This window comes from Nymphaea colorata, chromosome 11 (genome assembly GCF_008831285.2).
Source record: "Nymphaea colorata isolate Beijing-Zhang1983 chromosome 11, ASM883128v2, whole genome shotgun sequence".
Lineage (NCBI taxonomy): Eukaryota > Viridiplantae > Streptophyta > Magnoliopsida > Nymphaeales > Nymphaeaceae > Nymphaea > Nymphaea colorata.
In genome coordinates this window covers 15,275,708-15,293,207 of record NC_045148.1, presented here as the reverse complement: position 1 = coordinate 15,293,207, position 17,500 = coordinate 15,275,708, and the positions used below count along the sequence as shown (strand labels likewise).

The window sequence follows — 17,500 nt, the reverse complement described above, 5'->3', positions numbered from 1 at the left end:
AATACATCCCCCCCTCCTTAATCATAAATGTGCAGGTTCTAGCTACTTGTAGGCCCTGCAGTATTTTATTAGCTCACGTACATACTACTCTATTCCCATTTACAATTAATAGGGAAGATACCAGATCTAACCGAAGTAACCATTCTGGACAATGATAGCTATGCAAGCAGTGAGATTCATGAAAATCCGGCCATGCCGAGACCCTGTATGACTTCAGGGACAACACTGTGAACTACTTTTCTTCAATCTCTTTTCACATCCATAGTTCTTCTCTATTACCACCATTAACTTCCACTACAGTTTTCAGTAGTATTGGACCTTTGGTATGCAATTTTATGGGCTCGTAGCCTTTTGCTACTCATTTAATTGTCGGCCTATATTCTTTCTTTTGATCATACAGACAAACTGTAATTGGTATGCGTTTCTCCACGACTATATCCTTCAAATTCATGGGATATACATGCTAAAGCGCTTAACGAGCAAATTAAAATTAATCTATGGTCCTCATAAAATCATGGGCCTCAAAATACTAAAAACTTAACGCTTGGATATCAGTAAAGTTGATATGAAGAGCCGCTTGCTGAGATTCATGGGCACCCAAAGTCCTTATATAGGAACGACTTGAATCAGAAATGGTAGTCATCATTTAAGCTGTTATAATTAGTTTGGCATTCGTAATTTGTAAATTTTATAAGCTAAGGTCTTGCCTACAATTAAAGGTTTTAGGGACGTTTGTCTGTATAAGACATCTGTAAGTCTGGAAAGAAATATGCCCTTCAGACCTCACACTGCCTTCTGCATTTGGATAAAAAAGTGCAAGAGAGGGAGAGTCGACGAAATGAAAAGACGCATTAAAACCGAAAATTAAGCGACAAAATGTCACTATTTTTGAAAAATCCGAAGCGAAAGTACACAACAGAGTTAAACAGGAGAGAGAGAGAGGCGGGGGAGGGGAAGAAAGGGGAGTGATGGGGGGATTTAGTTAGCTGCAGCCTGTGGGGCTCAAGCAATGACCGACGCGAAGGGCCATGTAAACGCATTCTGCAGCTTGTAACAAAAAAGGAGGAAAAAGAGACTCTCACATCTCTGCATGCGCAATGGTTCCTCTCTTCCTAGATCTGCCGTCAGGAGAAGAGAAGCCAAGCCCACTGGCGTGAGGAGGGGGCATATAAAAAAGAGGCAAAAAGGTGTCAACACCAAAATTGTTGGCCAGAGACTTAACACATGATTATTATGCACGTAGTAAGATACTTATACACCATAGTGTTCATGACCTCGTTCTAGGAACAATGTTTCACATATCCTACACGATGCTATTAGGTATGGTGGGCTGCTTAACCTGCTTATCATCCACAGGATTAGGAGATGAGTGTCCACGAGCCTTTAAAAACACAGTGCTCTTCAGCAGAGCTTGAAAAGCTGGCTTATTCTTCTCTGATTTCTGCACCTGAGCCTGTATCTGTCTTAGCGTTTCTGCAACTTCATTCATCGTTGGCCTCACCTCCATATCATATGCCAGGCAGCTGAACGCCAACTCTGCTACAGATCCCACAGACTTCTGGACGAGGTAATCGGACTGGAACCCAAGGGTGGAGTCCACAAACTCATGCAATGCGTTGTTACGGATCATGTTAGTTGCCATGTTAGCAAGATTAACCTCATCGTTTGGACGCATGATATCGACTGCTGGAAGAGAAGAGATAAGCTCCACGAGCACTACACCAAAGCTATATACATCACTCTTATCTGTCAATTGGTAGCATTGATGATACTGAGGATCAATATAGCCGGGTGTGCCTTGTGGTATTGTTGAGACATGCGATACGTCACACGGGAAAAGCCTTGACAAGCCAAAATCAGATACCTTAACGTGAAAGTTCTTATCCAGAAGTATGTTGCTAGTCTTCACATCTCTGTGAATGATTGGCGGTTTAAGCTGATGCAAGTAGGCCAAAGCTTCTGCAGTTTTGACAGCAATGTTCAACCTCAACTTCCATGTCAGGCAGCCATCGGCAGCTCGGGACCCATAGAGATGGTCGTCAACAGTCCCATTGTCTACATATTCATACACCAAGAGAAGCTCTCGGCTATTGCGGGTTGTGCAACCATATAGTTGCACAAGGTTTGTGTGCTGAATTTTGGAAAGGATTTCAATTTCATTCAGGAATTGCTCAACACGATTGAAGCTATGCTCGAACAAACGCTTGACTGCAACTTTCCTACCATCACTGAGGACACCATAGTAGACAATGCCGAACCCACCATCACCAAGCTCGTTAGAGGGACTGAAACCTTCAGTTGCCTTCTCCAGCTCCTCATAGCTGAAAATTGTGACGTTCCTGCACCGCCGATAGAAGCTTGTGCTTTCTAAATTGGGTTGGTTTGACGTTCTTGAAGAACTGGAGCAAGTGTAGACCGAAGCAACCACATGTGACTGTCTTCTGCAATTACGGTTCCGGAAGCAGAGGAACAGGAGAAAGCATGTAACAAAAATGACAGAGGAAGAGACGACACCTGCGGAATTAGGGAAAAGTCAGCACATATGCTATGAATATACCAATTGGAGTCTGGCTTGGACACAATTAAGATTGAAACATCGGGTGGTTCCCAAATTCTAGAACTCATGTTCTGATTACCAACTTCTTTGCTAGCCTCCCCATTTCAACTTGCATTGTAATACCGGTAATAGACGATGCAGGAAAATGTTCGCGGGCTTTTAGCAGAACCAAAGAGCTTGCGTGCTCTCTCCATGTAGCTAGTAGAAGATGAACCCTTCAAATACGTTTGAATTGGGTCTTGTAACTCAGCTAATAAGTAAGTTAGAAATCTACAGCCTGGGCATCGTCCTGGCTAATCCACCAGGTATAAAGTAGGACGATCTCAATGGTCGTGGCAGTTCAACTCCTAAACGGCCACAAGCCACGTAAAGCATATCAGAGTTGGACCATGATAGATTCATGTCTCACTCTAAAGGAAAATGATCTGGTCATGAAATCCACAATAAGAGTAGCCTCTAGGTCATGGTCAGCGAACTGCTGGTTGCATCATGAAGAGTGGGAATAAGAACGTCACAGTTACGTTCCACAGTAAACAAAAGATTTTCAACCAGAGACCAGTCAAGCAAGTATTTTACCTATTATAACGGCCAAACAGAAGTGGTTCGTCTTTTTACCTGCAAGCGCAACATGAAACATTTCAGCAATAGCAAATCAGTGCCTTCCAGAGTAACAGACTGAAAAATAAATCATGTTTGGCAAGCCTATCTCAATCTTATAAAGAAGATCATCTGTAACGATGAAAGAATCGTTTGACACCTTAACCTCGCAGCAAGGAAAATATTCTTTTGCTTTCTTTCTAGACATAAGTGGGAAACGAGAATCTCCGACGGGGGAAAAAAATGTGTCTTCTTACTTCTATATGGGGATTCCGGTGTAAAAGATTAATACACAATATCCATGGTCAGGGTGACCGATTTGCAGGGCAGGGGTCCAATACACTAGCTAATAGTTGCAATTCTGATTCAACTCAACCTGTTAAAGCTTCAACTTATTGACTATCAATTTGAGGAACTGAACGAATAGCCGATCTATTTAGGGGCAACCACAACAGGCTGTAGAAGCTACAGCCGGAAAGAAAAGAAAGCAACAATTTTCTTGTTAAAGATTGCATCTGCATGTCCAAAAAAAACTGTAACAAATGTGTAGTTTGAATTATGAGCATGATATTGCGGCCGAGTTTGTTCCAGTTTTCCAGAGAGGTAATTACGCCTGACCTCATCAACAAGAGGAAAGCACCATCACAAAATTTTGGGATCAGTACACAACATATTAATCCGTGGTATATGAAAAGGGCGGTACCTCTGTAAGAAACGGTCGGACCACCGTTTGAAATCGGTTTAGTTGTTGGATCGCTCGGAATCGCAGAGCCGTTTTTGCAGTGACAAGCAGGAAGGTTGTTGCCACCAGAATCGCACTCAGGCTCCCAGTGAAGACTAAATGTTTCACTTGGCAGATCAGGATGACATTGTCCATTTGGAGCTGGGATTTGCTGACCTTTACACCCAACAATGAACCGGTGTTCAGTAGCACAAACAACTTTCTTCAGAGTTTCCGGCTTCCTTAGAGTATCATTACATTTGCCGAGGATTGAGGGAGTCGAGAAACAGAAACCACTACGAAGGAGTTTGTCTGCCAGGTCTTCGAATTTGGGAGTTCCGCAAATGAGTCCCACGAATGACATAGGATTGAGGTCTATGTCAATTCTGCCCTCACAATACGAGATATTAACGGTAAATTTTTGGTCGAAGAGAGAAATATAGGTGGTACCTTCACTGCATGATATGACATGGATGCCACAATTAGGAGGAGGACCGTCGTCATGGTTGAAGGGACAACGAATAAAAAAGTCTTTACTGCAGTCCTCACGTGGATGGCGTTCATCTGAGAGAACGCAACAGAGGTGCAGACTAAGAATGAGAAGAGGAAGAAGACGAGGAGAGAAGCATAAGATGGAACAAGCAGCGGCCATGGCTGTGTGACCGATAAACTAAAGGGGGAAATATCAGTGATTTATTAGAGAAACGCATAGAAGCAATTCGGTCCATGAACCTCTTTTTCTGTTAGAAAATCACTTAAATCGACGATTCGTCAATGACGTGGAAGACCAAACAGCGAAGACTTGGTCACTAGTGTCCGTGCCAAAAAACAGTGAGTGGTGTGACTGAAAGAAGCTTGCATTCATTGATCGATTGGCCATGAAAGCACAGGTGGGGTAAACGGTGAACCCATTGAGCAATTTCACAAGGGAGAGAAGAGAGAGAGAGAGATTCATTCGTGACTTGTAGAAAAATCTACGTTGGGGTCCCTTTCAGTGCCACCGTTGTCGCTAGTTTCCAACGGCGAAGTTTGGGGCTCTGTTTCAAAAGAGTGGGCCTGCACAGTGTAATCCTTCTCGAGAGAAATCGGGCAGTTCAGAAAATCACCATTCACGCTTACCTTTCCAACTCGGGCCCGTCTCTGATAAAGCCAAATTGACGGGGAAATGACCCATTACGCGTGAAAACATGAAACTTACCGCTTACATTGCAACACAATGCGGTTCCTCGGTCTTGTTCTTCTTTCCTGTTAATTTAATCAAGCATCCAACATAAAAATGGCACCAGATTCCATTCCATCGCGTTTTCTTGTCACTCTCATTTTCATATGCCCCTTCCAGTGTTCCTACACTGTTTCTTCTGATCAAATCAGACCCAATAATAGACGTCTTCGGCATGTAAATATCCACAAAGTTACGGAAAATTTTCAAGAATCGGTTCTTAAAAAATCAATCATAGCGAGTTTCATAGAAGATTCGGTTCGAGCGGAATAAGTAAGATAGCTGTTGAAGTGAAGACCCTGAATCAAGTTTCAGAAACTCCCATTTTCCTGTTTGAGGTGAAGAAACTTGAGAACACAACCAGCAGCGTGCCTCATGGTCCAGATTCTTCTCCTGCGGCCACAATTGTCCTCCGTGGGTAGAAAGTAACCCCTTTCCTATGAAAACAAGTCATTTTCCCGTGATAAAAGAAGGGCCCTCGTCCATGCCAAGCCTGTGTCTCGGAAGCTACCAAATAATAATGCGATTTAGACCGAGTCAAACACGGCATCAAGGAAAGACTTGCAGGAATCTGATCCCGCAAGTCTTCTTCGGGGAGAGTTTTCAGACTAGGGTGCATCAAGTAAATGAAAGGAACAGTTTTATTTATAATTTTCTAACCTTTGGCTGGTGTATGCTGAAGATAAGCAGCGAGTGGCAGTACGAACTCTTGTTTAATTCGCTGGCCAAAGTCCCCATCATTTCGTTTCCCGCACGATTTCTTTTTCCAGTTTTCGGTCGTCATTCTTTATCAGGATTCACACTTGAATCACGCTTAGATTAGATGCTGCTTTAGAAAATAGATGCGCTTTCTTTTAGGTGAAAAATTATTTTATACTCCTTTTGGAATCCACTTCTGCTTTCTGTTTTACAGTCGAGAAGGTGTTTGATTACGTAGGATTTGAGATCTAAAGTTCCGACAGGATGCAGGGCCAACTTCTAATCCATAGTTTTATCGAACTTCAGATTTTTAGAGTCGTGGACTGGAGACCGTTGCGTTAGATATTTCTGTTATAATTCATACACTTTTCAAACAAAGGATCTAATTTTTTCTGTTGGAATTTGTTTGCATCCCAAAATTTTCATTGGTTTTGGAGTGCTCCAGAAAAATAAGGTTTTTGTTTTGAAAGAGAAAAGAAAGGGACTCGCCCGTCGGTACGAGGATCGACCGTTCCTGGTGCCTTTACCGGGGGTAATCAACCCAAGGACTATGTTTATCATTGATGCATTTCGTTTTAACTAAAACATCTTTTCGATTCTATATGCGGTGTAGAAAATATTGAAAGTTTGGAGTTTCAAACTTTTGAAAGGGTTCTTGAAGAATTGCTTGAAAATGTGAAATGTTTTGAGGAAAAAGTGAAACTAGTAAATATCATTTGAAAAACTTGTGAAAACATTTTGAAATCACTTTAGTGTTCTCTTAAGACTTTAAGTAGGTTTGAGATTTTGCTCTAATTCGGTTACCACCTAGCTAGAGCTCCATCCCTTCTTGCTTAAGTTCCTTTAGAGAGGTGCTCGTGATCATAAGTGAAATAAAGTGGGTGAGAATGCATGAATGCATTTACCCTATATGATTGAAAAAAAAAAGTAAAACATTCCTACCACAACATTCATCTAATATCATTCCTACCACAACATACATCTAAGATTTCGTTGTTATAATTATTATATATAAGAAGGAAAAGTTTTTGAAAATGGATAGAGATTGTAGACCATCAAACATGATTCCAATATTGGGTCATTACTTGATTTGTGGTCTTATTGAAGTTGGTAAATAGAAAGTTCATGAGATGAGAATGTTAAGAAGAATACAATAGATAAAACACTCTTATGAAAAGAAAGAGAGAGATATAGAGAAAAACATGCGTACTTGTGTACATATCATCACATATAAAGAGAAAAAGATGTATTGATTCGAAGAGAAAGAGAGATTTTAGAGGAAAAGAAAAATATCATACGCATATATGGGTATGAGAAATGTTATAAGAGAAGATTTTTGTCTTGAAAAGATGAATAAATATTTGAAAGAGAGGAGATGGAACACATATACATACGTATTCATGCACATATGAAAATTTATAAAATAGAAAGTGAAAGCATAGAGAGAGAAAGATGGGGGTCATCATGTTGGCATAAATGTATATAACATGTGTATACATCCATACCTTCACAAGATTAAAAAAAAAAATCAAGGAACAACTTAAAATTACCAACTTCAAATTTAATGTGGGCCGGAGGGGAGCTTGGACTCATGCAAGAGTCTAAGCTAAGTCCCTAAGGCCATATTAGAAGGTTCTTTTTGAAAATGTTTTGGAAAATATGATTTATATAAGTATAGAATGTTATTATTTAGTTTGTTGTAAGGGATATATTTCTTCCATCGTTGGGTATGAAAGAAAACAAGCAACATAACGAAGCACTCGTTAGGGTTCCTAATGTGATGATTAAGAAAGAATCTAGCGCAAAATGTCATGAAAATGCATATTAACATGTACATTTTCGTGAGGGTTTATCCCGGGTTGGACAAGTCCCAACCTCAAAAATTAATATGAAAATAAAGATTTCCCAAACCACACTCTCATTCCCGCCATACATTCACATGTAAGTAAAGAACCAAGCAATCATGCGTGCATAATTTATAGATAACATTCAAGGAATGAAAGAAAGAAAGAGAATGATGGAAAAAGCAAAGTTCAATTAGGAGAGAAGACATGATGTAACTATGAATTGATATACCACTTCATCTTCTCATGTTCCCGGTGCACTTGAGTATAGCCTCTTGAATCTAAAATAGAGATTGAGAGCTATCTCTTTTGGCCATGGAGAAATGAGGAAGAGAGGAAAATAAGAGGAAACAAAAAAAAAACAACAAGAATGTATTCATGAAAAGAAAGAACATGATTAAAATGAAAGATCATCTCATCTTTCCATGCTCCCGGTGCACTTTGAGTATAGTCTCTTGTCTCTAAAAAGAGATTGAGAGCTACCTTTTTTAGCTGTGGGGAGATGAAGATAAGAAGAAAATATAGAAAGAGATACAATGTTATATTTAATAAAAGAGAAAACATGATTCAATAATAAAACGAAAGATCTTCTCATCTTTTCACACTCCCAATGCACTTGAGCATAGCCTCTTGTCTCTACAAATAGATTGAGGGCTATCTCCTTTGGTCATGGAAAGAGGAAGAAGAAAGAAAAAAAAAAAAAGAAAATAACAAGGACAAGACTATTGAAGAAATGAAATAACAATAACAACAAAAATATATTCATTAAGGAAAGAAATAACAACAACAAGAATATATTATTGAAGAGAAGAAAGAGCAATAAGATATTAATATAGAGAAAGAACAAGAACAACAAGAATACTTGAAAGAACATGATTTAATCATAAAATAAGATATCATCTCATCTTCTCATGCTCCCGGTGCATTTGAGCATAGCGTCTTGTCTCTAAAAAGAGGTTGAGTGCTATCTCCTTTGGCCATGGGAAGATGAAGATGAGAAGAAAAAATGAAAACAACAACAACATTATGTTTAAGAGAAAGAAATAACATAATAATAAGAACATTAATGAAAAGAAAGAAGAAAGAAATGAGAGAGATGAAGATTACATACCTCTAATAGGAAATGACTTAAGGAAGATGAACACCTTCACTTGAAGATCCCCTTTTGAATGAAGCTCCAAAAGTGCTTGCTCTAAGTTGGAGAAAGAAATGAAAAGAGGAAGAGGGAGAGAGAGAGAGAGCTCAAGAAAAACTCTAAATCTTCAAGTGAGAATACACTAGAGTTTCTCCCAATGACCAATCTTGCCCAAGAGGGGGGATATGGGGGTATTTATAGAGGATTTTGGAGCCAAAACCCAAAATTTGAATTTTTTTTTACCTAAAAAGACTAAAATCACCCTCCAAAAAGAGATTTTTTGGCCAAAAGGAAGGGTAAATGAGTCTTGTCCACCCAAAAAGACTAAAATCACCCTCTAAAAGAAGGTTTTTTGGTCAAAAGGAGGGGCAAATCGGTCTTGTTTACCAAAAAGACTAAAATCACCTTCTAAAAGAAGGTTTTTTTGTCAAAAGGAGGGGCAAATCGGTCTTGTTTAAAAAAAAGACTAAAATCACCCTCTAAAAGAAGGTTTTTTGGTCAAAAGGAGGGGCAAATCGGTCTTGTTTAAAAAAAGACTAAAATCACCCTCTAAAAGAAGGTTTTTTGGTCAAAAGAAGGGGCAAATCGGTCTTGTTTGAAAAAGACTAAAATCACCCTCTAAAGGAGGTTTTATGGTCAAAAGGAGGGGCAAATCGGTCTTAAATGATTGATTTGGATCTGAACTTGGGTTTTGGATCTAAAAGTAGTATTTTGGATTTAATTTGGATCTGAGAGTTCTATTTTGGATTTAATTTGGATCTGAGAGTAGTATTTTGGAAATCTTGTGCCTAAATTTGAATTTCGCACTTGGATAAAACATCATAGTCCTTTAGAAAAATTTGGGGTGATTACAGATGCCCCTCTTTGTTAATAAGCCGGTGTTAGCCGTGCTTAGTGACAAAGATAAACGCCACAAATTTTTCAAGCAAGATATTTTCATAGAGATGTTTCAGGCTTTACCCCTTACTTGAATGGGTTGTTTGAGCTTAAATTGCAGGTTTAACCCCTTACCTGCATGGGTTTGCCGATTTCAAATTCAGGATTAACCCCCCTGAATGGGTTGCCTTGACTTGCATCACAAGTTGAACCCTTTAACTGTGTGGGTTGCTTTGGCTTGTAGCACAGGTTTAACCCCTTTGCCTGCATGGGTTGCTTTGGCTAGCATTGCAGGTTTAACCCCTTGCCTGCATGGGTTGCCCTCATATTGCGGGTTTAACCCTTTACCTGCACGGGTTGCTCTCAAGCTCTGAGCGATAAAAATAAAAATGCCCCAGTGTAATTGTCATGTTTTACAACTGGGAAGAATCTAGATTGAATAGTCGATGTGGAAACACAAATGATTGACATTGATTGGAAAATGAATACAAGAGAACTAGGCATAAAATTTCTTGAGGTGAAGGGCATTAACAGGATCGACAAATTCCACCCCATCAGCATCAATTAGTCGGTATGAATTGTGGGGCAAAACTTCCTTAATGACATATGGGCCTTCCCAATTTGGTGCCCACTTGCCTCGTGGTCGTCCTCTCAGGTACACTGAAGATCGTAGGACCGAGTCATTCACTTTGAACTGTCTCTCGATAACTGACTTGGCAAATTGTCTGGCTACCCTTTGGCGATAAGCTTCAGCATGTTCAGCCGCTTTTAGCCTCTTTTCGTCTAGCAAATCGAGTTGCATTAGCCTTTTTTGTTGATATTGAGTAAGAGGGAGCTCTATGAGAGAAGCGAACTTCAAAGCAGGTTTCAACACATGTAATGGTAGAACCACTTCTGTTCCATAGACTAGCTCTGCTGGAGTGGCATTTGTTGGAGTTCTCATAGTGGTGCGATATGCCCATAGAGCGTTGTGCATCTTTTCATGTCAATCTCTTCCTGTTTCTACTGTCCGTTCCAAGATGCGGATCAGGATCTTGTTGGTAGCCTCTGCTTGTCCATTGCCTTGGGGGTAATAAGGAGCTGAAAAATGGTGCGTGATGTGGTATTTGCTGCACAACAGTCTCATCTTTTCATTCTTGAAATGAGTTCCATTGTCTGATACTATATCATGAGGGACTCCAAATCTGCAAAGAAGATTTTTGTGAATGAAGGACACTACATGACGTCCTTCCACCGTTCTAAGTGTGACGACTTCTACCCACTTGGTAAAATAATCTGTTACAGCAAGAAAATACTTATGGCCGTTAGAAGCTGCAGGGGATATCGGTCCGACTACGTCAAAGGCCCACATTGAAAACGGCCAAGGAGATGTCACAGAATGCAAGTGAGATGCTGGGGCATGAATTACTGGAGCATGCAGTTGACATTCTTTACATCTTTTGACAAATTGGTGACAATCTTTTTGCATGGTAGGCCAATAATACCCTGCTCGAATTATTTGTTTGGTGAGGGTTTGGTAACCAACATGGCCTCCACAATCTCCTCGATGTGATTCTTCGATTACTTTCTTTGCCTCATCTTCATCAAGGCACCGAGAGTATTCAGTGCTAAATCCACGTCTGTATAATACCCCTGCTAGGATAAAGTACCTTGCTGACATACGTTGTATTGCTTTTTGTTCATTTTTAGACATTTCAGTCGGGAATTCTCCGCTTTCAATATACCTTTTGATGTCATGGTACCAAGGCGTATCCCCCCCTTGGATATGATGAACATGCGCCATCGTTTCAAAAGCAGGGTGTTCTAATCTTCCAATCTCAAAAGAGCGGATTGCTTCATTGGTTCGAAAAGTGATGGTTGATCCTAAGCTCGCGAGGCCATCCGCAATAGGGTTACCTTCTCTCTTTACGTGAGCCAATTGTACTTCTTCGAATTGACAGATTAAGGAGGTAGCAATTTCTTGATATGGCACCAACTTTTCATCTTTGACTTGCCATTCTCCATTCACTTGGTTTATAATAAGCTGAGAGTCGCCGAAGGCATGCACTCTTTTCACTTGAAAACTCAATAAAGAACGAAGTCCTTGTATGAGGGCTTCATATTCAGCCATGTTATGGGTACATGGAAAATCAAGTTTCAAAGAGTACGGGATCATTTCGCATTCTGGAGTGATGAGTAAGATGCCTATGCCTGCTCCCATCACATTTCTGGACCCGTCAAAGTACATCTTCCATGTCGAAACCGTTTCCAATCTTAGTACATGTTCATCTGGAAACTCATCATTTGTTCTGATTTCTTCGTACTGAGGGAAGTCTGCTAACTGATCCGCAATTGTTTGTCCTTTGATTGACTTTTGAGACACATATTCAAGATCATATTGCATCAACAGAACTTGCCATTTTGCGATACGCCCATTAAGGAATGGTTGTTCCAAGATGTACTTGAGAGGATTTAGTTTGGAGAGTATCTTGACCTCACAAGCCAATAAGTAATGTCTCAACTTCTGACACATCCAAACCAATGCCAGACAAGTTTTCTCTATTGGAGAGTACTTCTTTTCGTACTGAACAAAAGTCTTGCTAACGTAATAGATTGCATATTCGATGCGACTTCCTTCCTCATATTGTGCCAAAAAGCCGCCATATGCTGACTCATTCACTGTGATGTAAAGCTGCAGTGGTCTTCCCAACGTTGGTGGTTTTAGAATTGGTGGATTTAGAAGGTATTTCTTGATCCTTTCGAACGACTGTTGGCATTCAAAACCCCATTCAAACTTGACACCTTTCCTCAGTAGCTGGTTGAATGGCTCGCATCTCATGGCCAGATTGGAAATGAATCGTCTGATGGATTGGATTCGTCCTTGCAAGCTTCGCAACTCCTTGATATTGGTAGGTGGTGGCATATCGATTATTGCCTTGGCTTTTGTAAGATCCATTTCAATTCCCTTCTTACTGACCATGAAACCCAACAGTTTGCCTGACTCAACCCCAAACACACATTTTTGAGGATTCAGGCGAAGCTTGTACTGTAAAAGCCTCTCGAATACTTGGGCAAGAGTTTCAATGTGATCTTCTCTTGTCTTGGATTTGATCAATATGTCATCGATATATGCATCCATGATTTTATGCATCTGGTCATGGAAGATGGCGGCCATGGCTCTTTGATAGGTTGCTCCAGCATTCTTCAACCCAAATGGCATTACCGTGTAACAAAAAGTACCCCATGGTGTAGTGAAAGCGGTCTTAGGTTGATCTTTGACTGCTAATTTGATTTGATTATATCCCGAATGTCCATCCATGAAAGAAAACATTGCATGGCCTGCAGTACTGTCTACCAATAGATCAATGTTTGGAAGAGGATAATCATCCTTCGGTGTGGCTTTGTTCAAGTCTCGAAAGTCGATGCACAACCTAACTTTGCCATTTTTCTTGGGGACCACCACGATGTTCGCCAACCATTCGGGGTAATCGATGGCACGAATGAATTTTGCCTTTAGCAAGTCCTCTAGTCCTTCTTTTACAGGGCCTTCTAGTCGAGGGTCAAGCTTGCGCAATTTTTGCTTAATCGGCTTGCAATTAGGATTTAAGGGCAAACGATGTTCAACCAATTGGGGGTCTAAGCCTGGCATATCTTCATAAGTCCAAGCAAAAGCTTCTTGGTTACTTATAAGAAAGTCCACCAATCTTTTCTTCTCATTCGCTGACAAACTGGTGCCAATTTGAAGAATTTTAGGATCTTCACTGGTTCCAATATTAATTTCTTCAATTGGATCATTCACCAAAGATGAGGGATGCTCTTGTTTCTGAATCTGAGTGAATTCTGGTAATTCTGACTCGGGTATTGCCATAGGTTCCATTTCACCGGCTGCTTGTTTGATAAATGCTTTCTGGGGGGACTTTCGTGGAAAAAGAATAAACTGAGACATATTGAGTTCCGACATCCTGTAAAGAGGATAAAGGAAAGAGTTGGACGAAATTGACAACAAAAAATTACTTGCATTTGCATATATATAAAAAAAAAGTTCTTAGTTCATAGAATGGGTTCTCTCATGAGACGAGACAAAAATATGTTCAAAATTACAAAATTCATGGGAGGATTTTGAAACAAAAGTGAATACTATCAGCCCCCAAGATCTTCTTCAAATTCCTTCATGATATCCCAGTCCTCTCATGTTCATCTAAAAAGATATGCTAATTGGTTGCAAGATGCCATCTTCATTTTTCCCAAGGCCAGTGAATGGACGGTAGCCACCTCTCAGAAGCAACTGAAAACCCTTGGGGTTTTTCGTGAAATGAACATACAATAGGTGTTCTTGGTAACTTGCACAATTGCTTGAAATAGCATAAGCATTCCCGGATGGTTCATCTATCTCCATGTTCTGCATCCATTCTTCCAAAGGTCTGTCCTTTGTTGTTCTTAAGCTCGGTACATCTACCGGATCAATTGGCCTAGGGAGCATAGGTTGCATCAACCTCTTGACCGGATCCTCAGCACGGACAGTGATGACTGATGGACCAAAATTCCATTTTAGGCATTGATGAAGAGTGGATGGGATCGCTCATACTTGATGGATCCAAGGTCGTCCCAAAACAGGTTGTATGATGGTGGTACGTCTACCACATGAAATACAATGCAATGGCTAGTATTTTCAATGATCACATTCATGTCGAGGGTACCTTTGCTGTTCATGCCTCGGCCATCGTATCCGTAGATCTTGGTATTATCAGAACGATATTCGTTTTCACGAAACCCCAATGTTTTAGCCATGAGATCAGGACAAATATTCAAACCACTTCCTCCATCAATCAAAACATGTGGCACCGTCATCCCATTGACCTGAACAACGATGTAAAGAGCATCTTCATGGAAATATCCCCATTTTGAGAGGTCTTTTTCTGAGAAGGTAATTGACTGATTTTTAGAAGCTTGAATCGAGTCTCCCTCATCCATACGCTCTTCCAAGGGGAGAACGTCCAAATAGCATGGATCTTCATCTGAGGAGTCATTTGATGATTCGTCGCCTTGTAAGATAAAAGTCTTTGGAATCATAGGAAGTTTCTTGGGCAAACTTTCTATTCTGCCTTTCATCATAGCAATGAAATCTAGAGGTTCCTTACCTTGGTCTACCACCATGATTTTGTGTGAGCTGCTCCCAATATAAGGTCGAATGTGCTCTTGTGGATGGTACGGAAGTGGAGTGACTGTAGTGATCATGGCTACTACCGCCTTTCCGTGGTCAGGGAATGGATTCCTTAGTATTTCAGGGGTACTATCATCACAAATCTTGAGATCTTTGTTGATGAAGTCTTGAATAATATTTTTGAGAACAAAACAATCCTCAGTGTCATGACCAGGGGTACGATGAAACTTGCACAGTTTTTCTTTATTTCCTCCCATCATTTTCGGAGGCTCTGACACTTTTGGCAAGACGATAGTTCCTTTGGCGAGAAGGTATTCCAGGATCTTCTCCCGAGACTGGCTCAGAGGAGTGAATTTTCGGTCGTAGCTCCAACCTGGGTGTTTGTTCTTCCTTTCATCGTCGCCTTTGAGAAACTGTGTGTTCTTCTTGAAACTGACTCCCTTGTCATGCTTGTAGTTATTATCATGGTCCTTTCTAATGCCAGCATTGGCTATAAATTGTGCAGGCAGTTGTGTCATTCCTCCTTTCTTTCCATCTTCTTTGTACTTAGGAGCAATAATTCTATCAAAATCTCCTTCATCAATCCCTTCTTCTATCGAGTTTGCTTGTTCAATTAACTCAGCAAAGGTTTTGATCGGGGCATTGCGGATGAGACTTTTCAAGGGTTGGGCAAGATTTTTCTTAATGAGTGATAAGGCTTGTGTCTCAGAAATAGGCTCCTTCATCTTATTGCATTGCATTCTCCATTTTTGGATGAATTCTCGAGCCTTTTCTCCCTGTTTCTGACGAAGACTGCAAATGGTACTAAGGGTTGGAGCCATGGGAGCATTTTGTTCAAATCTTTCAACAAACATGTTAATCAACTTGTCAAACTCCTTCAGCTCGATTGGATTGATATTTTCTTTATACCATTGTGCGGCAATGCCTTCAAGACTTCTTGGAAAATATCGGAACAAAGCTCTGTTATTTGTCCGAATTTTGTAGCAATCATTGAAAAAGGTTGAAAGATGAACGTGTGGACAGGTGGTTCCATCATATCTGATGAATTCTCTGGGCAAGCCTTTCACGTCTTCGTCTCCTTCAATGCCAAGGTAGTAGTCCTCACATGAGTATGAACGTTTCCCCTTCCCCCTAAGCTCAAGATTGTTCATTCTTTTCTCCATTTCGTAGAATCTGCGCTTAGTCGGACTTTCATCATCACTTGATTCGACCAATTTTGGCTTGGTCTTTTTCTTTTTGCCCTTGATCTCCTTTACTTTTTCTTCAGAACTCTCACTGTCTGAGCTGCTGCTAGTGATGTATTTCTTTGTCTTTTTTACTTTCTTGGTAGGTTTTCTCTTCCTTTTGGGTTTCTCTTCCGAACTTTCAGTGGTGATAGGACTGGGTGAGCTGTTTTCTATCATAACATCTTTTCCCTTTTTATTTTTCTTTGTTGTCTTTTTCTTTTTGAGAGAAGACAGTTCGGGTTTTTCTTCCTTACTAGTTGTCGAATCTGAACTCAAATGGCCTTCATCCTCAACAAAAGACTTGTTTTTCTTCTTTCTTTTCTGCTTGGCAGTCTTTTCATTATCCGTCTCTGGAGTAACCATCAAAGCCTTTTGCTCTTCTTGCTCCTTCATAAATCGCTCCATGAACAAACGGAACATATAGTAAGCTTCTGGCTCGATTGCTGGGAGGCCAAGTGTTTCTGGACGCAGTTCAGAGGATAAAGCCTCGTTTTGAGGAGTCTGCTTAGCTTGCGATCTAGTTTCAACCATCTTGTTGGCTTTCAAGTATTCACCTTATGACATAAGAAAATAGAGTTATTGGACGGAAATCATGACAAAATGAAGGTTCATATTGCATTACAAGTTTTAAAAGTTACATCCATAGACACTAATAAAATGACAACGACAGAAGGAATACAAAGTTGACAACATAAAACTTTTAGGGAAGGATGGATGGTGGTCGGTTGGCATCCCACCACTCAGCATATTTCTTCTTCACCACTGGGCCTATGAACCAAGTGTATGATATTTGTGTCTTCCATTCTTGTCGAGCTACTGCAAACAATGCCGTCCATTGAGAAGAACTAAGGTCAAATTCAGGAATAGCTCCAATTGGTGCATGCACAGAGACCATCTTCTGCCTTTGAGAGAACTGTCTCATACATCTATCAGCACAATAATCAACTATGAAGTAAGGGCCCAAGAGTGTGGTACGCCCATGATGATGGTGAGTGTATCGAGGTAGGCTCTGCCGACGATCACAATAATCCCAAATGATCTCTCCTTCATTCAATTGCTCGATCAAACGACGGTATTGCTCCAAGGTTGTTAATGATCCATCAGTGTTTCTGAATAGACTGGCTTGGGGTCCCGCATGCTTGAGGAACCACAATTGTAAAGCATATGTGCATCCTTCTATGAAGTCGATATCTCCAATGGTAAAGCGAGTGAGTCCTCGGTAAAGGAAGGCTAAAGCTGTCATTGCTACTGACAAGTGTCGGGTCCCTTTATGCCCCCATACTCGAAAAAGTTGGGCAATACGGACATCTAAAAGGTCACTTCCATTGGTAAAAAGGGTCACTCCTACTGTGCAGAGTATCATACAATGTTTAATTCTCCCTATGGCTTTTCGAGGTAGGGTAGAAGGTTCAACATAGGTTCCAAATTCTTCATACAAATTTTTCATGTTGATGCTTTGATTTTCATGGTTTTCTACTAAATGCCA

At 40.5% G+C, this 17,500-nt stretch overlaps 1 protein-coding gene across 1 annotated transcript; it reads right to left on the bottom strand.

The window, feature by feature from the left end:
• Nucleotides 1-1,167: 1,167 nt before the first annotated feature.
• Nucleotides 1,168-5,166, bottom strand: LOC116264997 (LEAF RUST 10 DISEASE-RESISTANCE LOCUS RECEPTOR-LIKE PROTEIN KINASE-like 1.1). Its single transcript, XM_031645495.2, has 3 exons — nucleotides 3,858-5,166; nucleotides 3,134-3,172; nucleotides 1,168-2,514 (listed from the first exon to the last, which is right to left on the bottom strand). Exons 1-3 carry the CDS (start codon nucleotides 4,525-4,527, stop codon nucleotides 1,304-1,306), a joined length of 1,920 nt encoding a protein of 639 aa, XP_031501355.1. The 5' UTR covers nucleotides 4,528-5,166; the 3' UTR covers nucleotides 1,168-1,303.
• Between the last annotated feature and the right edge of the window lie 12,334 nt (nucleotides 5,167-17,500).